Source organism: Bombina bombina, chromosome 1 (genome assembly GCF_027579735.1).
Source record: "Bombina bombina isolate aBomBom1 chromosome 1, aBomBom1.pri, whole genome shotgun sequence".
NCBI classification, from domain to species: Eukaryota; Metazoa; Chordata; class Amphibia; order Anura; family Bombinatoridae; genus Bombina; species Bombina bombina.
Genome location: NC_069499.1, coordinates 971755168 through 971778774, shown reverse-complemented (window position 1 = coordinate 971778774; position 23607 = coordinate 971755168). Strand labels below are relative to the sequence as shown.

Sequence of the window (23607 nt, the reverse complement as noted above, 5' to 3'; positions counted from 1 at the left end):
GACGGAATAGAACGTCATATCAAACGGCTGTCCTGAAGCCTTCTGCGCTTCAAGGACTTGATCGCGGTCTGGAGGGCGTTCCTAGGGTTGTAGGGACGCCCCCCAGATGCGATCCAATAATTGAAATCTCGCGATCGTATGCACGATCGCGTAGTTTCAATTTGTCTACATCGGAACAGGTGTTCCGATGTAGACACTTTAACCCTGTCACGAAAGGGTTAAATACATCCCTATTCACATATTTACCCTGTTCACACAAGATTGTTGTTTAGCTATAGATGAATGGATCAGTGTTTGTCACTGTTCATTCTTTCTTTTTGCTATACATATTCACATGTTTTTTTATATGTACATAATTGTGTGTTATTTATATCTAGATACCGTTATGTTAGTATATCATCCAGGGGGTTCGCTCCCAATAGTTCTATGACATAACTTGATTATATAGATCAATGATTATCACTCTCATATGGAGAGAGCTTAAATTGGGATATTAACCAGTCATCTATGGAGGTTTAAGGCCATCTATACTTACTCTGTATAGATATCAGGATATCAAAAAAGTGGTAGAACTCTGTTGTGGTATACCGACTCAAATATAGCTAACATGTGTAGGTTTTCATGTGTGACTATACTGATTATTTCTTATCTATTGTATGTTGTAGCTACCCATGCTCATGTGTTTACATGCACCATTTCTTAGTTTTCTGATGTTATCATCCCTTAGATCAGAAACAATTATATGTCACTGTATGTGAAATTATCTACAATCTCTGATTCAACATTATTGTACATATGATTTTTGGCATCTTTCGTGGTTCTCATACATGTATATGGGATGGTTCAATATGATCTATGAGTATGGTAGTTTCATAGGTATGAACTAAAAGATAATTGTTCATTAAGGCCTTTGGGGGCCATGGTCTGAAGTCTAAAAATCCATTTTGTCTCTTCTCTTAGGAGAGTCGTTTCAATGTTACCACCTCTAATCCCTGGTCTGATTCTCTGTAATATCCAGCATGTTAGATCAGGTTTTCCTTTATGTTTGTCTAGAAAATGTTTGGCAACTGATGTAATTTTCTTTCCATTTTCCTGTACATATAACATTTAAGACAGTGAGCTATGTATACATATGACAAATAAGATAGTGAGCTATGTGTATATATAACATATATGACAGTGAGCTATGTGTACATATGACATATGGCAGTGAGCGATGTGTAAATTTGACATATAAGACAGCGAGTTACGTGTACATATATCATTTAAGACAGTGAGCTATGTGCATATATAACATATAAAACAGTAAGCTATGTAAACATATGACATAAGACAGTGAGCTATGTGTACATATGACATATATGACAGTGAGCTATGTGTACATATGACATATATGACAGTGAGCTATGTGTACATATGACATATAAGACAGAGAGATGTGTACATATGACATATAAGACAGTGAGCTATGTGCACATATGATATATAAGACAGTGAGCTATGTGTACATATAACATTTAAGACAGTGAGCTATGTGTACATATAACATTTAAGACAGTAAGCAATGTGTACATATAACATTTAAAAAAGTGAGCTATGTGTACATATGACATATAAGACAGTGAGCTACGTACATATAACATTTAAGACAGTGAGCTATATGTATATATAACATATAAAACCGTAAACTATGTATACATATGACATAAGACAGTGAGCTATGTGTGTACATATGACATATATGACAGTAAGCTATGTGTACATATGACATATAAGACAGAGAGCTATGTGTACATATGACATATAAGACAGTGAGCTATGTGTACATATGGCATATATGACAGTGAGCTATGTGTACATATGAAATATAAGACAGAGAGCTATGTGTACATATGACATAATACAGAGAGCTATGTGTACATATGACATATAACACAGTGAGCTATGTGTACATATGACATACAAGACAGAGAGCTATGTGTACATATAACATATAAGACAGTGAGCTATGTGTACATATGACATATATGACAGTGAGCTATGTTTACAATTGACATATAAGAATGAGAGCTCTTTGTACATGAGCTATGTGTACATATGACATAAGACAGAGAGCTATGTGTACATATAACATTTAGGACAGTGAGCTATGTGTATATATAACATATATGACCGTGAGCTATGTGTATATATAACATATATGAAAGTGAGCTATGTGTACATATGACATATAAGACAGTGAGCTATGTGTATATATAATATATATGATAGTAAGCTATGTGTACATATGACATATATGACAGTGAGCTATGTGTTAATTTGACATATAAGACAGCAAGCTATTTGTACATATGACATATATGACAGTGAGCTATGTGTTAATTTGACATATAAGACAGTGAGCTACGTGTACATAAAACATTTAAGACCGTGAGCTATGTGTACATATGACATATAAGACAGAGAGCTATGTGTACATATGACATATAAGACAGTAAGCTATGTGTACATATGACATATAAGACAGTGAGCTATGTGTACATATAACATTTAAGACAGTGAGCTATGTGTATATATAACATATAAGACAGTGAGCTATGTGTACATATGCCATATAAGACAGTGAGCTATGTGTATATATGACATATAATACAGTGAGCTATGTGTACATATGACATATATGACAGTGAGCTATGTGTACATATGACATATATCACAGTGAGCTATGTGTAAATTTGACATATAAGACAGTGAGCTATGTGTACATATAACATTTAAGACAGTGAGCTATGTGTACATATGACATATAAGACAGAGAGCTATGTGTACATATGACATATAAGACAGTGAGCTATGTGTACATATAACATTTAAGACAGTGAGCTATGTGTACATATAACATTTAAGACAGTAAACTATGTGTACATATAACATTTAAAAAAGTGAGCTATGTGTACATATGACATATAAGACAGTGAGCTACGTACATATAACATTTAAGACAGTGAGCTATATGTATATATAACATATAAAACAGTAAACTATGTATACATATGACATAAGACAGTGAGCTATGTGTGTACATATGACATATATGACAGTAAGCTATGTGTACATATGACATATAAGACAGAGAGCTATGTGTACATATGACATAAGACAGTGAGCTATGGGTACATATGACATATAAGACAGAGAGCTATGTGTACATATGACATAAGACAGTGAGCTATGTGTACATATGAAATATAAGACAGAGAGCTATGTGTACATATGACATATAAGACAGTGAGCTATGTGTACATATGAAATATAAGACAGAGAGCTATGTGTACATATGACATATAAGACAGTGAGCTATGTGTACAGGGTTTATTTTACAGGTAAGTATTTAGCTTTAAATAGGAATAATTTATTTAATAAGAGTTAATTTATTTTTTTAGATTTAAATTATATTTAACTTAGGGGGGTGTTAGTGTTAAGGTTAGACTTAGCTTTAGGGGTTAATAAATTTATTAGAGTAGCGGTGAGGTCCGTTCGGCATATTAGGGGTTAATACTTGAAGTTAGGTGTCGGCGATGTTAGGGAGGGCAGATTAGGGGTTAATACTATTTATTATAGGGTTATTGAGGCGGGAGTGAGGCGGATTAGGGGTTAAAGGGACACTCAGGTTAAATTTAATTTTCATGATTCAGATACAGCATGTCATTTTAAACAACTTTCCAATTTACTTCCATTAAAAAAAATGTGCACAGTCTTTTATATTTACAATTTTTGAGTCACCAGATCCTACTGAGCATGTGCAAGAATTCACAGACTATACGTATATGCATTTGTGATTGGCTGATTGCTATCACATGGTACAAGGGGAGTGGAAATATACATAACTTTGAAATTTGTTATAAAAAAATCTACTACTCATTTGAAGTTCAAACTAAGTGCTATTGCATTGTCTTGTTATCTTGCATTTGTTGATTATGCGAATCTAATGTGTTGACTGGTCCTTTAATAACTTTATTATAGTAGCGGTGAGGTCCGGTCGGCAGATTAGGGGTTAATAAGTGTAGGTAGGTGGAGGCGAAGTTGGGGGCGGCAGATTAGGGGTTAATAAATATAATATAGGGGTCGGCGGTGTTAGGGGCAGCAGATTAGGGGTACATAGGGATAACGTAGGTTGCGGCGGTGTACGGAGCGGCAGATTAGGGGTTAAAAAAATATGCAGGGGTCAGCGATAGTGGGGGCGGCAGATTAGGGGTTAATAAGTGTAAGGTTAGGGGTGTTTAGACTCGGGGTACATGTTAGGGTGTTAGGTGCAGACTTAGGAAGTGTTTCCCCATAGGAAACAATGGGGCTGCGTTAGGAGCTGAACGCTGCTTTTTTTCAGCTCAAAATGCCCCATTGTTTTCTATGGTGGAATCGTGCACGAGCACGTTTTTGAAGCTGGCCGCGTCTGTAAGCACCACAAGTATTGAGAGTTGCAGTGGCGGTAAATATGCTATACGCTTCCTTTTTGGAGCCTAACGCAGCCCTTCTGTGAACTCTAAATACCAGTGGTATTTAAAAGGTGCGGGGAAAAAAAGCCAGCGTTAGATACGCGGGTCGTTACTGACAAAACTCTAAATCTAGCCGTTAGTGTCCTTTACTGAAAGGTATACCTAGGTAGCCTCATGAGCAGGAATCTCAAAAGGAAAAAAAAAAAATTGTGTTTCATGTCCTTTTAAATGTAGATTTTAATATGGAATTCAGCTATTTTGTATCCAACAGACCCTTGTGTCCAGCAGACCAATGCAGTTTTTGCTTCAAAACTGATTATTGTGTCAACCCTTATTAGTCACAAAGATCTGACCTACCAAATATCCTACATACAGCTTGTCTCCTTGATCATCCTCACGTCACCCACAGATCAAGGCATTTTATGATAAATATTACTGACCATATTTAGATACCTCCTGGTCATGATAAAACAAATGCACCACATTCAGTATCTTTAGCTTCTCTTACCCGCACCAGCTGCTCAGGGAAGGGACCCCTTGAGTTTTCAGGGACATTAATAGGTGGAATCACCCAGTCTCTCTTCTGTCTTCTCAGCCCACTGCGATGTTGGCGCCAAAGGAGCAAAGTGCCACTCGGTGTTTGCTGATGCTTTTTATTCGTTACATCTTTGTTAGAATTGTCCTTTGTTTGGGAACAGAAGAGAGAAAAATAAATAGGATTAGTAAAAATAAATTAACATTACAACTAATCAGGTACTTAATCTTATAGATACAAAATTAGATGGACTTTAAACTCCTAATGTTATCTTACCAATATATTTTGTTATGGAAGAAAATAAAAGTATGCAATTACTATTTTATTTTTTGTTTTGGTCGTAAAATACCTCGGACCAGCATTTTTGTTTCACACATTCCTAAAAGGTTGGAGAGCCTTTATCATACCAAGATTTGGTAAATATATTACTGACCCTGCAACATTCTACCTAATAATTGGCTAGATTAACTCACAATTTCATGGTCATCAGTGTTTTTCAACCAGGGTCCTCAAGTACCCCCAACAGGCCAGAATTTCATTATAGCTGAACCAGTGCACAGGTGAAATAATCAGCTTATGGGTGAGAACAGGTTACTACTTCACCTGTGCACTGGTTAATCTATAATGAGAACCTGCCCTGTTGGGGGTACTTGAGGACCGTGGTTGAGAAACACTGATGTACATCATTGCATAATTAGCCACAACAAAGGAGACCAGAAACTTGTTTTTTTTGAAGAAGTAAAATGCTCTCTATTGGCAAAACCTTATAAATTGTGCTAACAAAATGTCTGTGTTTAAAACATCTGATTTTTTAAGCAGACTGTAACCGTTGATACATGCTATATGTTAGATGTCCCTTTAAAGGAATATCTAAGGTTATATAAAGGTAGCCTTCAGCTAGCCTTTATAAGGTTTGTACTTGTATTAAAGGAACATTCCGGTCAAAATTTAAAACAACATAGATTAATTACATCTTTGAATAGAAACAAATTTGCAATATAGATGTATTGGCAAAAATGATTCTAGTAAAAGTTATCACTGTTTTAGTGTTAACATTTTTCTCTGCATGTGCACGTGAAGTATAAATAGATATTCTCACAGCACTGGCAATTTAAATACTGCAGTTGTTTAGATCATCAGTGGGGCTTGTATCATGTCAGCACTTAACAAATTGAGTCATTACCAGATGTTAAAAGCACCTTAGGCTCTCTGAGCAAGGGCTGTGTTTAAAATGCTGGTGCACGGTGCATACTTAAATACACTTTTGAAACAGCTATAGCTTTTATTAGAAGCATTTTTGCTAATGCATGTATATTACAAAAATGCTTCTATTCAAGACTACAATGAATCCATGTAAAGTAAATTTTTGGCTGGAATGTCCCTTTAAATGAATGAGGTAGATTATCTAATAGAATAATCTTTCCCGTTAAAGGGGCATTACATTGAAATTGAAATATAAAATGTTTAATTATGCATTGTAAAAAAACCCCAACCTTTAATTATTTATTTTGCCACACTTTCCTGTAATTTAAGGTTGAACATTGTGACTTTGCTAATTCTAAGAATGGAAAGTGCACAAAACAGGCTTTACAAGCGTAACCCTGCTACATATCTGACTGTAACTGGCTTCAGCAGATACTATTGGGCCGATTTTCTAAGCAGTAAATCTGCTTATTCCGCGCAAGCCTTCAGCGTAAGACCACTGCTTCTTAACTCGTCCGGCAGCTATGAGGCGCGGACAGCAATCATCCTGATCAGATACAATCGGGATGATTGACATCCCCTGCTAGAGGCTGATTGGCCACAAATCTGCTGGGGGCGGCATTGCACAAGCATTTCACTAGAAATGCTTGTGCAATGTTAAATGTCGATCATGTCCGTCCGACATTTAATAAATCGGCCCCTATGAGTTAAGAAGCTGATATTTTACTAACAAGATGGCAGTGGCAAGTAAGCAACAAATCCTGATTGGCACTTCCAGATAAGGCAAGTGGTGTGCTAAATTTGACTATTAAAAACAAAGGCAGCAAACAAGTTGTTAATGCATTAAAAAAGCTCAAACTCACCCATTATTTATTATTGCAAGAGTGCAGAAAAATATTGTAATTATATAACATGCTGGTGGAGGCGTGAATAGGGTGTAGCTGTGGGTGTTTTGCGGGCAGGAAATGATGGAGCCATAACCAGAGTCAAAGTTAGTCTTTGCTTTTGTCTGGGCAACTGGGATATTTGGCCTTAAACGGACAGTCTACTCCAGAATTTTAAAAAAAGATAGACAATCCCTTTATTACACATTCCCCAGTTATGCACAACCAACATGATAATATTAATATACTTTTTTACCTCTGTGATTACCTTGTATCTAAGCCTAATTAGGCGGCCCCCTGATCACATCTCTATTATTTATTATCTATCGACGCGTATTTTAGCCAATTAGTGCTGTGTCATATACAACCCACGGGAGAGAGCATAATGTCATCTATATGGCACACATGAATTAGCAGTCTCAAGTGAAAAACTAATAAAAATACATGTGATAAGAGGCTGTTTGTAGTGGCTTAGAAACAGGCAGAAATTTAGAGGTTTAAATATTATAAAGTATATTAATATAAAAATGTTGGTTGTGCAAAGCTGGGGAATGGGCAGTAAAGGTCTTTTCAAACAATAACAATTTAGGTGTTGACTGTCCCTTTAAGGGGAAGCTGTAGCAGGGACAGGGGGCAGAGCCCCCAAACTGCTATAGTCCCCCAACTTTTGACAATTCAGCATGATATAATCCACTGCCCATTGGAGTAAATTGTAGGCTGTTTATTTAAATATAAATAGTATGTTCTTATAGATGGGATCAAAACTGTAGTATATGTGTTCACTTGCATTTTAACTTCATAGGTTATTTAGCTATCACCCTATCTTTATGGCACTGCTTGTTTTTAGTGCATGTAGAGAATTTGATAACAGTTATTTACTTGCATGATCAAGCACGTATTAGCCAAGCAAGAACTAGGTGCTAATCTATAAACATGCTGTGTACAGATGCTAATTTAAGTCCATGACACAGGGTGGAACATAAAATATGAATTCCTGTTCCACAGTAATAAAACTTGGATACAAATGGTTGGTGCTGCTATTTTTGGCTAATTTGTTTAGAAAAAGAACATGGATAAAGCTCAGTCATAAATTATCCACTACATATATTGGCAAAATAATCTGGATTTTATTATGGTATTATGGTGGCAAAAATCTGATGTAAAGTGTCAACATTGGTATGAGACTACAATTTTTTTTTTAGAAATCTGTATTTTTGCTGTCATTACTAACAGAATATTATGAATAACCTTTTTAGTATATAGTTATTTTAGTCCATCGGCCTGCACCATGTACAATGAATAAAAGTAGTCTCTGTCACTGTATGGGCCAAGGATATAATGACACCTCTAACTCTCCGGCCACTGAACCCAACCATAGTCAGCAGTCGCAAAGGTTAAAGTTCATCAGATTGAAGTTTTACACCAGAGTTTGTTGATACCCTGTTGAGGGGCCACAAGTGAACGACATTTCTCTTAAAAACATTATTAGCCAGAAAATACTTTTCCTGTGTGGCAACCCAATCAAACGTTGCCTGAATCCCATGGTTCCAACAGGTACAATTATAGACCTGGTGTATAGAAAGTTGAAACCCATATTCAGAGTTAAAGGGACAGTAAAGTAAATTTTAAACTATATATAGTTAAGATAGAGCACGGAATTTTTAACAACTAATTTACTCCAAGGGAGGGACATAGGAGATTAGTAATATGTCTTTAGCACACTATGGCTGCAGTGTTTAAAGGGAAAGTGTACTGTAAAATAGTTTTTCCTCTTAATTTGTTTCCAATGACTTGCTATACCAGCTCCAGTATACTACTATAAAAATGTAAACCTGACTCTTATGTTTATTTTTGTATATGAAATAGACTGATTTGTTCTTTGAAACCACAACCCATTAAAATGGGTTAAGCTTGCAGGGAAATCAGATCTTATTTTATCACATTTTATACACACCTATGCTTCCTTAACTTATACCTGTCTGTATACCTAAGCCCAATACTTAGAAAAATTGTATTACTTATCTCTTCTAACCCCCATTGGGAGTATAATTTCTTCAGCTGGCTATGTTTAAACGGCTTTTCTATAGGTAGGAGTACCGCAGGCAAAATCATATCAGAGACAATATAAAGTTAAAGGATCAGTTTGTAATACACTCCAGCAGGTAAAATGGATCATTGAGAACAAATTAAAGGCAAGCCAAATTTAGAGTACACTGTCCCTTTTACATTGCTTCAAACATTGTTGCACACCATACTGCTATAGGCTGCAAAAGACACGTGTACACTGTTGAGCTCCTAGGACTCTATCTAGAATAACTCTTCAATAAAGGATACAAAAAAAACAAAGCACATTTGATAACCAAAGTACATAGGAAAGTTGGCATTGGAAAGGAAAACAAAACAGAACCAAGGAGGCATATGAGGGCCAAAAATAAACTAAACCAGACAATGCAGTATATATATATATTTATATATATATATATATATACATATATATATATATATATATATATATATATATATATATATATATATATATATATATATATATATATATATATATATATATATATATATATATATATATACATATACATACACACATCTGAATGGGCTGAGAGAAGCCGGAGACCGGAACACAATTCAGCACGTATCAACTGTCTGAGTTCAATTGTTATCTGTGCAGACTATACCGATTTGAATATTATTAGCTCCATCAACATGATTTACTGAATTGATTATCACCTAAGTGGAATTGACTTCCACTTCCAATATTTTGTGTCTCCTTGGGCTATGTACTAAATTCAGTGCTTTACACTCTTTTTTACCCATTTGATTTGAATTATATTTAGTAATCAATTAGGGCCAGATTACGAGTGGTGCGCTATCATTAGCACGAGGAGTGTAAATGCGATTGCGAGATTGCAGTGTTTTTTACGCTCAAATCCATATTACAAGTGGCGCGCTGTTAAAATTGCCCTTGCATTCCTATTGGCTGATTTGTATGTTCAAATGAATATCAGCCAATAGAATGAAAGCTTTCCTTTAATTCTTTTGGCTGATTTAAATTTGAACAAGGAAATCAGCCAATAGGAATGCAAGGGTACCCCTATATAAAAGTATAAATTCAGTGTGAGGCTGGTGACCGCATGGAGGGTACTTCCGTGTTCAAGTTCTGAAGTTGAAGACCACCGCTGACGCCACCACCGACAACATCAGGATGGAGATAAGAAGATGGACCGCCGCCTGGATGAAGAAGGACCACCGCCGGGATAAGCGCCACCATCATCATCTTTGGTGAGTACCATCTTGGGCTTTAGTGTTTGTTTTTGGATGACTTTTTTTTAAGATTAGGTGTTTTTTCCCTCTGTGCAGCAAAAGAGCTAAATGTCCTTTTAAAGAGACAGTCTACACTAAAATTGTTATTGTTTAAAAAGATATCTAATGCCTTTACAACCCATTCACCAGCTTGGCACAACCAACATTGATATATTAAAATACTTTATAACATTTAAACCTCAAAATTTCTGCCTGTTTCTAAGCCACTATAGACAGCCTCTTATCACATGCTTTTAATAAGCTTTTCATAACAGGAGACTGCTAGTTCATGTGAACGATATAGATAACATTGTGTTAACGCCCAAGGAGTTATTTAAGATTTAGCCCAACACATTACTAAATGCAAGTCAATAGATAATAAATAAAAAGTCATGTGATCAGGGAGCTGTCAGAAGATGCTTAGATACAAGGTAATCACAGAGGTAAAAGTATATTAATATAACTGTGTTGGTTATGCAAAACTGGGGAATAGGTAATAAAGGGATTATCTATCTTTTAAAACAATAAAACTTATATTGTAGACTGCCCCTTTAATGTCATTTGTATGGCACTTTTTAGATTAGGGTTTTTTTTTTAGATATTTTTTGTTTTTTGGGGGCAGGGGGTTAAGGTTAGAGGGTTGCAGTATTTGTTTAAGAAAAAAAGGTTGATCACTTTAGGGCAATTCACTACAAATGGCACTTTTAAGAGCTATTTGTAGTTTAGTTTTAGAATAGGTTGTTTAGTTTTTTGGGGGTGTTTTTTTATTTTGGGGTTTTAGAATAGGCATAATTCTCTTTTTATTTTTGGTAATCTCTTTCTTATTTTTTGTAAGGTTAGTGTTTGTTTCAAAGTAATGTATTTTTTGTTATTAATGTTAGGTTTTTTATTTTAATAGTAATGGTAGGTTTTTTTATTTTAAAGGGTAAGATATCATTATCACAAAATCCTTTGACCTCAATACAAGCTAATCTCCTGCACTTGTTAAATGACGCCAGAAAGGATGGCGTCATTAGCAAAAAGGAATGGAGTTACTTGTAAACTAAGTTTCCCAGAGTTCCTGTTTTCTATTGTATCCCCAAATTACATAAAAACTTGTGGGAACCCCCGGACGCCCTATAATTTCGAGAATAGGGAGTATTACAGAGAACCTGAGAAACTACGTAGATACATTTCTTAAGCCCTTCCTGCTGACCTTGACTTCCTATGTAAAGGATACCAGTGACCTTCTAAGGAAACTTGATGGCCTGGAGGTGGAACAAGGTACCCTATTGGTGTCTCTCGACGTTGAGGGACTCTACTCTTCCATTCCACACGATGTAGGCTTGAGAGACGTCAGATTTTTTCTGGAAAGTAGAGGTCCATCACATAAGAAACACACTGAGTTTGTATTAACCCTCTTGGAATTTGTGTTAATCAATAATGTGTTTACCTTTGATAAGAGGTTTTACAAACAGATTAGAGGCACCACGATGGGGGCAACATGTGCTCCATCTTATGCTTGCCTCCATCTAGGTATGTGGGAAACTCAGATAGTGTTCAATGAGTTACAAAATCGGATTGAAGAACATGTCCTCGTTTGGCTACGCTATGTGGACAACGTCTTCCTCCTTTGGAGGGGGACCGAGGATTCACTAAAGGAATTTGTCAAAATGCTTAACAAAAATTCATATAATATTTGGTTGACATTTGACTTTAATTAAAATGAACTCACGTTTCTTGACGTGAAAATTAAAAAAGAAGGGAAAAACCTAGCCACTGAAATTTATTGTAAGGCCACAGCCACGAATAATATTTTAGAAGCGTCTAGTCATCACCCAAAATCACTAATCTGGGGAATCCCTGTAGGCCAATTCTTGCGCCTAAGGCGCAATTGTTCAAGCCTAAGGAAATTTGACAAACATGCATTTGAAATGTTTAATAGATTTGAAAATAGAGGCTACTTAAGAAGAAATCTGAGATATGCGTTGAATAGAGCCAGAAAAGAAGATAGGGATACTTTGCTCTATAAGATCAAGACTAGCCTGAGGACAGGAGAGTGCGATTTGTTACCCAATATAATTGTCATTGGGAAAGGATTCGCACAATTTTGAATGAAAAATGGCAATTTCTTAAAGCTGATGAGACGATTGGCGAAATAGTAGGGGATAAACCTTCCCTAGTGGCTAGGAGAGCTCCAAACTTGAAGGACAAATTGGTAAAAAGTCACTTCATAAAAAGTCCCAATGTGAATGATTGGTTGGAGGAGCATAGAAAAGTGAGGGGGTGTTTTCAGTGCGGACATTGCGTTCTATGTAAATACGTTGTCCGCACTGAAAACATTCTCCACAACCTCAGTTGTCTACCCCATAAAACAGTTTATTAACTGTAAAACTGAAAATGTAATTTATCTTTTGTCCTGCAGTTGCCCTGCCTTCTACGTAGGAAAAACAAGACGTATGTTGAAGGACAGGGTCACTGAACATAGGGATGATATCAACACAGCAGAGGAAGGGGTAGTAAGAAGTAGGGTGGCACTGCATTTCTCGATACACCACCATTGTAATCCTTCTGTCTTAAGAGTAACAGGCATTGAATCTTGTTCACTCTTCGGAAGAGGGGGGGACATTGGTAATGTCCTCCTTAAGAAGGAAACTGAGTGGATGTACAAATTGCAAACTGTTATGCCAAATGGGCTTAATGAAAAGTTTGAATTTGCTGCATTCCTCAAGTGATAATTTGTGAAATTTACAATCAAAACCATTTTGGTTTTTCTTACTCAGTTTGTTAATTCCTGTAAAGGCTATATATAATAACACCAAATTTTGTAAAGTATGGCTCTTTTGGATTCAGAGGAACGTTCAAATAACGTCTAAGTTAATTCCCTATTTCAAAATTCTACTTAAGACACTTGAACCAGTGTATATTTTAGTTATTGATTAGATAACTGCATAAATTAGCGTTAGCTTATTAAGAACCTAACACTGTAATTATGTATATGTTTTTGAGAATATATGTATATATTAATGTAACACTGACACAAATTTGGACTTTTATTTTTGGATAATATTGTTCACGATAATTTTTCACCTATTCCTATGGAAATGGGCTTTGGCACAATGAACATACCTTATTGGCTGCATGTTCAGATAAGAACTTCCAATTAGCAGCAAGAAGGAGAAATAAAGGAACGACTGCGGCTCAACACAGTATCCGCTTTGCCCTGAGGAAACCCCTATGATCCTGAGGTCACGTGGGGGGTGAAACGCACGTCGGCAGTGACGGTTGTATATAAAGTTTGGTACTAATGACCTCATTGCTCCAATTCTCAACTTTGGACATTTTGAGTGTAATTACAGCAATACTTTGATCCGTGGCACTTGGAAATACTGAGGACTTTCTGTTAATGTTTTATAACACATTTTCAACCGAGCATTTCATTTGTCATTTATGCAGCTGTATTCTCTAGATATTAATGCCATTTATGCTAGCAATATCATGTACTATTGCTAACCTAAGTTGTAAAAGACACTTTAGACTCGCTTTGGGGATGTTATACAAAGATCCTAAAACCAAATATTTCATGACACCGGAAACCTTTTATTAATTTGGTGGTGCCCGCTGAAATTGGAGTTGTATTCATCCCCATAGTCAATTTTGTCTTATATAGACCATTGGTTCCTGTATATGATTAAAAATACGTTGTTGATTGCAGACCAGTGTATTGTGCACAATACTAGCATTCTACCTGCTATTTTTCTCATTAATGATTTAGCAAGGTAGTCTATATATAGGTATATTTATGCTGACTTAGGCATTTACATAGTACTATTGAACTGAGATAGATCCTCATGGGTCACTATGATGGCTGATTTTACGTTTAGTACGTAACCATCCTCTAGTGGAGGTGTTGTCAGTTTATACCTACAGCATATATAGCATTTGTTCCAGCCATAGTAGCTAACAACATTATAATCAATTTGACATGAATGTCTGTTTCAAGCGCTACACCTTCTGTGTACTATTTTTTTTGGTTCAATGTGTCCTTTTATGAGTAGCAAGTTTTCTTTGCCTTTAGTGTGGGTGAGTGATTTGAGAAATAATATATACCGAAATTTGTGGGGCTTTGCATTTGCTTAGCATTTAAAAAGGTTGTGCTGAAATCCCTGTCTTTTTTGGTAGCGACCTGATTCTTGGTGACTACCCTCCTACCTTTATATTGTGCCTTTAGAATAATTTTAAGGGCCTGCACTTCATTTACCTTCTTATAAGGTTTCCCTTCACCTGAGCTAAATTATTTGCTCAAGGTAGAGTTATTACATTAAATAAAAAATATTGGCCTGTCTCTCTTCCTTTTTCTATATATTTTTTTTTTTTTACTTTCACAGGTATTTTTTTTAAAGGTAGTTAGTTTCTTTTTTGGTAAAGGTTACGATAGGGGTTTAGATGTTAGTAGGTTACTTTGCGTTGGGGGGCTGTAGGTTTAGGGGTTAATAGTGTAGAGTTTTACTTTGCGTTGGGACTGTCAGTTTAGGAGTTCATAGTGTAGTGTTTTACTTTGCGTTGAGGGCTGTTGGTTTAGGGGTTAATAGTGTAGAGTTTTACTTTGCGTTGGGACTGTCAGTTTAGGAGTTCATAGTGTAGTGTTTTACTTTGCGTTGAGGGCTGTCGGTTTAGGGGTTAATAGTGTAGAGTTTTACTTTGCGTTGGGACTGTCAGTTTAGGAGTTCATAGTGTAGTGTTTTACTTTGCGTTGAGGGCTGTCGGTTTAGGAGTTCATAGTGTAGTGTTTTACTTTGCGTTGAGGGCTGTCGGTTTAGGGGTTAATAGTGTAGTGTTTTACTTTGTGTTGAGGGCTGTCGGTTTAGGGGTTAATAGTGTAGTGTTTTACTTTGTGTTGAGGGCTGTCGGTTTAGGGGTTAATAGTGTAGTGTTTTACTTTGTGTTGAGGGCTGTCGGTTTAGGGGTTAAAAGTGTAGTGTTTTACTTTGCCTTATGGGGCTGGTGGTTAGGGGTTAATAGTGTATTGTGGAGTTTGTGGGGAGCTATGGGTCAATTAAGGGGTTATTAGAGTAGGCGCTTATGGTGATCGGGTTTGCACAAGTAAGGTGTTTTTTCCCACTTTATTTTCTCAATTTAGTTCTATGGGGGAATAGGTTGTCGCTTGATAGTGTAAAATCGTCTTTTTGCGCTCACTGGGTTAGTGCTGGAGCGATAACTTTTTACTTTCAACTCGTAATGCCAGTGCAACCCAAAAAGCGCAAAAAGGCTTTCTGTTAGTGCAGTTAGCGCTCTAGCAAAAGTGCTAATTAGTGATCCACTTTTGTGTTATGTTATTTCTTTGTGATGCTGAGCATGACCTGTTAGTTACAGAAGTTGCACAAAGAAATTTGAATAAATTTGAATAAAAAATATCCCATTCCCTATATCTGGCAGTACATATTTAGAGCTCTGGTAATAGTACCTGCAATCCTTTATATGAGAGCATACTGATGTAGACTCAGGGTTTTCTATGCATTTACCTCTGCTCATGACTCATTTTCAAAGTCAATACAATCACAACTATCCATTTAAATTTTTTATCATCAGTACTTTCACACAATCTTTTTAGTGAACATTGGCCCTATACTTAAAGGGACAGTCAAGTCCAAAAAAACTTTCATGATTTAAATAGGGCATGCAATTTTAAACAACTTCCCAATTTACTTTTATCACCAATTTTGCTTTGATCTCTTGTTATTCTTAGTTGAAAGCTAAACCTAGGAGGTTCATATGCTAATTTCTTAGACCTTGAAGACTGCCTCTAATCTGAATACATTTTGACCACTAGAGGGCATTAGTTCACATGTTTCATATAGATAACATTGAGCTCATGCACGTAAAGTGACCTAGGAGTGAGCACTGATTGGCTAAACTGCATGTCTGTCAAAAGAACTGAAATAAGGGGGCAGTCAGCAGAGGCTTAGATACAAGATAATTACAGAGGTAAAACGTGTATTATTATAACTGTGTTGGATATGCAAAACTGGGGAATGGGTAATAAAGGGATTATCTTTCTTTTTAAACAACAAAAATTCTGGTGTTGACTGTCCCTTTAACATACATATAACATTACAGTCCTGTTTCTACTAATCACTATACAAATTCTTGATATTCAACACATTTACATTATTCGCTGATCGAATTCCACAGCTGAAGCAACTTGATCAAATAAAAGATAACACTTTTCAGCTTATTATTGGGTACCCCAAAAAGTTATGCAACATTGCTTTTGAAAATGTGCAAAACACACTGAAATTACCTCCACTGCATTGGACAGCAACAAACATACAAACTCTACCTGCTCAATCAGTTAAAAAAAACAATATTCATCACTTTTACACTAATAAAAATGAACCCAACTAACAAATAAAAATAACCCAAAAAACACAAATGCCCACTGTACACATAATGCTCCTGTTCCAATCCCATATAGAGACAGAGACATACATACATATCACTATGGTTTGGAGCACAATGGGTTAATTGCACTTGTCACTTATTAGCATCACTATACACTATTAAAAGGAATTATGTAAACGATAAACACCTGATACAGTATTTCTATTTCGTTTGGCTCAATATGCTTCCATAGAAGGGAGCTAAATTTCAACAAATTATAAATTGGAAATGTTTTCTTTTTTTTTTTTTAAATGGAAACTTTATCTAAATCACAAAGATTTCCATATCTCTTTAATTATGGGTGAAGCACCAAAATTGCCTAGGGTACTGCTTGATTGGACTCCATTCATCAAAAACTACATTTCTTCTTGAAAAAGATTAGATGTGATGATTTATATGTTGTATTTCAGACTAAAAGCTCTAGACACTGAATATTGTTTTTTTACAACTTGTATTACTAATTATTTTTTGAATACCATACAAATCTTATATTGTAGTGTCCAACATTTTAAACAATTTTTTTTTCATGCTAGAGGCCATTTTAAAACTGTTTCACTTGGTGGTAGACAGTGCTTAACCCCTTTAGCCTATTGGACATAGCTACTACGTCACAGGGTACTTTGCTCACCGTACTCTGTTGACGTAGTAGCTATGTCTAACCTCCTGCCTCATGCTGCAATTCTGGCTAAAAGCTCTGACAGCTAAGACCGCAGCTGGAGGCAAAAGGTATCTGCCTTCATACGGTAAGTGAGCGCTGATCGTGCCAATGCATACAGTGATACTCTGTTTGCTTCGGAATGTGGTGCTGCCATGGGTGGTGGGGGAGGAAAGAGGCAGGTGGGTGGCACATCAAAGGTTGGGTGAGGGAGGGGAGGAAGGGGAATTCCCTACACTACAGAAAATAAATGTTTTGTGAGGGAGGGGTAGGGCTGGATCTACTATAAAAAGGGGTGAGAGAGTGGTGAGGGTGGTCCTTCATACAATTGGTTCAGGGGGAGGGGGACAGCTACACTACAGAACTTTTTTTTTATATAATAAATAAATAAATAAATAATAAACGCTACAAATTGGGTACTGGTAAACAGTTCCCTAAGATGCTGGCACCTAGTGAGAGGGGGGAGGGTTAGAGAGCTGCTTAGGTGTGGGTCAGGTAGGTGGGTGGCTGAGGGTTCCCTACACTACAGAAATTGGAAAAAATATCTAAAAAAAAAAATACTTTCCCTAAACTGCATAGTCTGCCATTGTTTTTTTTTTTTTGCTTCCTGTCCCTGCATTTGAACTTTGTCCCTTGTTCAATGCAGTCTGTATTTAGTTTACTAATATTATGTGCAGTGCAGTACTCCCACTATAGGGGTCACTATGCTATTAGTCTCATTACTTACAGTATGTTTTTTACGTAGTTTTCCTTATCTGTGGTTTTCTGTTGCATTGAAGTTAAAGAGCCATGATACCTAAATGTTGAAAAACTTGAAAGTGATGCAGCATAGCTGTAAAAAGCTGACTAGAAAATATCACCTGAACATCTCTATGTAAAAAAGAAAGATATTTTACCTCAAAAGTTTCTCAGTAGCCACATCCCATTATAAAGGACTTCTAAGCAGCAAATCAGTATGCCTGTCCCGGAACAGCTAAGGGAGTGAGCTTTTGTGCACACTCCTGTTATTTCTCTATTCTGTTTAAGGAAGTTTAGTATGAAATCTCATGAGAGTTAAGTCAAATCTCATGAGATCACAGTAAAAGAGTTCATGACCTCAGCACTGTTGATGCTGATTGGCTGCTGTTCATTTCTTCTTTTTTTTTTTACCTGTAGCTGAGCAACAGCTGAAGTATATTGTTTTACACAGAACTTACTCTGCTGAGCTGAGGAGATTGTGAGGTAAAATATCTTCCTTTTTTAAATAGAGATGCTCAGGTGATATTTTCCTGTCAGTTGCAAGTGATTTAGCATATGAGTATTATGTCCCTTTAAGCAGTGTGGAGTGAGGTATCAGGTAAGGGGAAGCCACGATATGTGATCTATAAGGGAGGGTAGGAGGAAAGGGGTAATGAAGTAAGGCATCTTAATAGCGTTGAACAATTTGGAACATGTTTAACTTCCCCTATGTATACACTGGCTCTTTGTTTAGCAGGGGCTTAAGACATCAGGCTCTTCATGTGCTGATAGTTGAATTCACAGAACATACAAAAAATACAGATTTACTGGGACACCCAACAAAATTCTAGAAAAGAGAGGTTAAGCGATGCTCAATGATTTTCAGCTAATCTCAACTTTACATTAAGGCTCCTTGGCAACCTCACAAGCCTCTATGAATTGAGGCTTATATATGTGATGTATTGAAGTATCTCTGTTATTGTACACACATCATGACCTCACATTTTCCATTATATTTCTCATTTGCAACTTTAAAGGACCACTAAATGCAGTAGAATTGCATAACTAGTATACGTATACCCTGTACGTTTGTGCACATGCTCAGTAGGAGCTTGTTCCCCAGAAAGTGTGTATATAAAAAGACTGTGCAGAATTTCACAATGGAAGTGAACTGGAAAGTATCTAAAATGCACGTTCTTTCTGAATCAAAAACGTTTATTTTGACTTGAGTGTTCCTTTAAGAGATATTACAGAATCAAAGCACAACAAAAACAAAATTTAGGCATACCTGATAAATGAATTTATTTCATGATTAATTTATTTCATGATGGTGAGAGCCCACAAGTCTTTAGAAATGGGAATTCCCCCTCTAGTGGTCTGGGGTGGTATTGCCACACTTGATGACTCATGTACCATCTGATAAAATAAATTCCCCACTGATTCAGGCACATAAAGTTATTGATGGTCCTTGGTCCCTTGATTGCATAAGTGTGCCTTAGATCAGTGTTTCTTAAAGGGACATAAAACCCACATTTTTTCTTTCATGATTCAGATAGAGAATACAATTTTAAAGAACTTTCCAATTTACTTCTATTATTTAATTTGCTTCCTTCTCTTGTTATCCTTTGCTGAAAGTTTTATCTAGCAAAGCTCAGGAGCAGCAGAGAACCTAGGTTCTAGCTGTTGATTGGTGGCTGTATATATATATATATATATATATATATATATATATATATATATATATATATATATATATATATATTGATTGTGATTGGCTCACCCATGAGTTCAGATAGAAACCATTAGTACATTGCTGCTCCTTCAACAAATGATACCAAGATAATTAAACAAATTAGATAATAGAAGTTTGTTTGAAATTGTAATCTCTATCTGATTCATGAAATAAAAAAAAATGGGTTTCATGTCCCTTTAACTCCAGTCCTCAGGACCCTTACCATGCCAAATATTAATTAACTAAAGCACAGGTGAAATATTCAGCTGATCAGTAACCATGGTTACTAACCTGCTCTCACCCATCAGCTGATTATTTTACCTGTGCTCTAGTTATGATATAATGAATATCTGGCCTGAGTAAGGGTCCTGAGGACTGGAGTTGAGAAACACTGCCTTAGATTATAGAGCCATCTGTAGATAATAAACCTCACTGATATTGAGCCTCACTGTTAAAGTCTGGTACTGGGTACTAAATCCCAAATTCCTAAATAGAATGATCTTACAAGCAACATATTCTTGCAACTGTTTCTTATGTGATTGCCACTGTAGGAAATGAACACACACCTTTCTGTGTATCCTTGTTTATAACAAAAATGTTCAAGGTTTTCTTTTACCAAGAACAAAAAATAGGTTCTATGAAACTAAATGAAAATAGGTTCTATGAAAATAAATATCTTACGCTCTTCACATGGATATAGCTATCATTAATTTTGTTATCTGTACTCTAACAGCCTTCCCTTTAGTTTCTCAAGTGCTTTTCTGAAGTGTGTTATAGTTTTTTATGCCTTTACACTCAAAAGCCAAGAGTTAACCACCATGAACGCTGAATGATTCTCAAGCCATTTAGAGATGCTGAGCTTTCAATAACTAACCCAAAGCAGAAAAACAATTGTATTTTCTACAGTCCGTAACATAATATATTGTGAGTATTTATAAAAACATTTATTGTAATGTTTTTTGTCTGCATACTGAGGATTTTAGCTTGAATAGACATGATGGGCCAGCTGCTCGTGAGCGATATCGGGTTAATTGCGCCTGTTTGTGCATGTTTTACAAGTTGAAAGTAAATGCGTTTGTTCAAGCTGATTTGAATTTAACAGGGGTTAGCACAACCTCAGAGCTCAGGTTAACTAGTAGGCTCAAATAAAAGGTTGCACAAAAAAACATTAAAATATATATATATATATATATATGTATATAATGATGATGATGATGAATCCAAGTAGTGCACTCTCACTTGCCAACCATAAACACAGACCAGGGTGCTTAGAGTAATATTCAATCAGATCAGGTAATAAGCACTCACTGGATTTAAGCACAGCATACTTTTATTAGGCAGTGACGTTTCGGGGTATTCACCCCTTCTTCAGACAACCCAAAATGTGATACAAGCAGTGTTAAATACCCAACAAACCCCTCCCCAATCTTAATTCAGCCAATCCAATACATCAAATCAAATCAATAAGAGATGTATACAAACATATCATCAAAGCAGAGAACCTAGGTTCTAGCTGTTGATTGGTGACTGCCTAATAAAAGTGTGCTGTGCTCAAATCCAGTGAGTGCTTATGACCTGATCTGATTATATATATAATCTCTCTATCTCTCTCTCTCTCTCTCTCTCTCTCTCTCTCTCTCTCTCTTTATATATATATATATATATATATATATATATATATATATATATATATATATATATATATATATATATATATATATACAGGGAGTGCAGAATTATTAGGCAAGTTGTATTTTTGAGGATTAATTTTATTATTGAACAACAACCATGTTCTCAATGAACCCAAAAAACTAATTAATATCAAAGCTGAATAGTTTTGGAAGTAGTTTTTAGTTTGTTTTTAGTTATAGCTATTTTAGGGGGATATCTGTGTGTGCAGGTGACTATTACTGTGCATAATTATTAGGCAACTTAACAAAAAACAAATATATACCCATTTCAATTATTTATTTTTACCAGTGAAACCAATATAACATCTCAACATTCACAAATATACATTTGTGACATTCAAAAACAAAAAAAAAAACAAATCAGTGACCAATATAGCCACCTTTCTTTGCAAGGACACTCAAAAGCCTGCCATCCATGGATTCTGTCAGTGTTTTGATCTGTTCACCATCAACATTGCGTGCAGCAGCAACCACAGCCTCCCAGACACTGTTCAGAGAGGTGTACTGTTTTCCCTCCTTGTAAATCTCACATTTGATGATGGACCACAGGTTCTCAATGGGGTTCAGATCAGGTGAACAAGGAGGCCATGTCATTAGATTTTCTTCTTTTATACCCTTTCTTGCCAGCCACGCTGTGGAGTACTTGGACGCGTGTGATGGAGCATTGTCCTGCATGAAAATCATGTTTTTCTTGAAGGATGCAGACTTCTTCCTGTACCACTGCTTGAAGAAGGTGTCTTCCAGAAACTGGCAGTAGGACTGGGAGTTGAGCTTGACTCCATCCTCAACCCGAAAAGGCCCCACAAGCTCATCTTTGATGATACCAGCCCAAACCAGTACTCCACCTCCACCTTGCTGGCGTCTGAGTCGGACTGGAGCTCTCTGCCCTTTACCAATCCAGCCACAGGCCCATCCATCTGGCCCATCAAGACTCACTCTCATTTCATCAGTCCATAAAACCTTAGAAAAATCAGTCTTGAGATATTTCTTGGCCCAGTCTTGACGTTTCAGCTTGTGTGTCTTGTTCAGTGGTGGTCGTCTTTCAGCCTTTCTTACCTTGGCCATGTCTCTGAGTATTGCACACCTTGTGCTTTTGGGCACTCCAGTGATGTTGCAGCTCTGAAATATGGCCAAACTGGTGGCAAGTGGCATCTTGGCAGCTGCACGCTTGACTTTTCTCAGTTCATGGGCAGTTATTTTGCGCCTTGGTTTTTCCACACGCTTCTTGCGACCCTGTTGACTATTTTGAATGAAACGCTTGATTGTTCGATGATCACGCTTCAGAAGCTTTGCAATTTTAAGAGTGCTGCATCCCTCTGCAAGATATCTCACTATTTTTGACTTTTCTGAGCCTGTCAAGTCCTTCTTTTGACCCATTTTGCCAAAGGAAAGGAAGTTGCCTAATAATTATGCACACCTGATATAGGGTGTTGATGTCATTAGACCACACCCCTTCTCATTACAGAGATGCACATCACCTAATATGCTTAATTGGTAGTAGGCTTTCGAGCCTATACAGCTTGGAGTAAGACAACATGCATAAAGAGGATGATGTGGTCAAAATACTCATTTGCCTAATAATTCTGCACTCCCTGTATATATATATATATATATATATATATATATATATATATATATATATATATATATATATATATATATATATATATATATATATATATATGGTGGTAAACAGTGGAGGAAAAGGGAAGAGAATGTTTAAGAGGGATCAGGTAGGGATCAGGGGGATGGAGGTCTCAGGTGGGAGGGAAATTTCTACACTGCAGCAATAATTAACCTTACAAGCTAACTGATTAACCCCTTCACTGCCATTAATTTTAAAAGTTTGGTACACAGCTGCAATTAGCGACCTTCTAATTTCCAAAAAACAACGACAAAGTCATGCATGTCTGCTGTTTTTAAACAAAAGGGACCCCAGAGAACCTTTTACAACCATTT

At 36.4% G+C, this 23607-nt stretch overlaps 1 protein-coding gene across 1 annotated transcript in view; it reads right to left on the bottom strand.

Annotated features, from left to right (window-relative positions):
* Positions 1-23607, bottom strand: part of CDH4 (cadherin 4) — a 442653-nt gene that overhangs the window by 261528 nt on the left and 157518 nt on the right. Inside the window, exon 4 of the mRNA XM_053716006.1 lies at positions 5002-5159. Coding sequence (XP_053571981.1) covers positions 5002-5159 — 158 coding nt within the window. The remainder of the gene's footprint in view (positions 1-5001; positions 5160-23607) is intronic.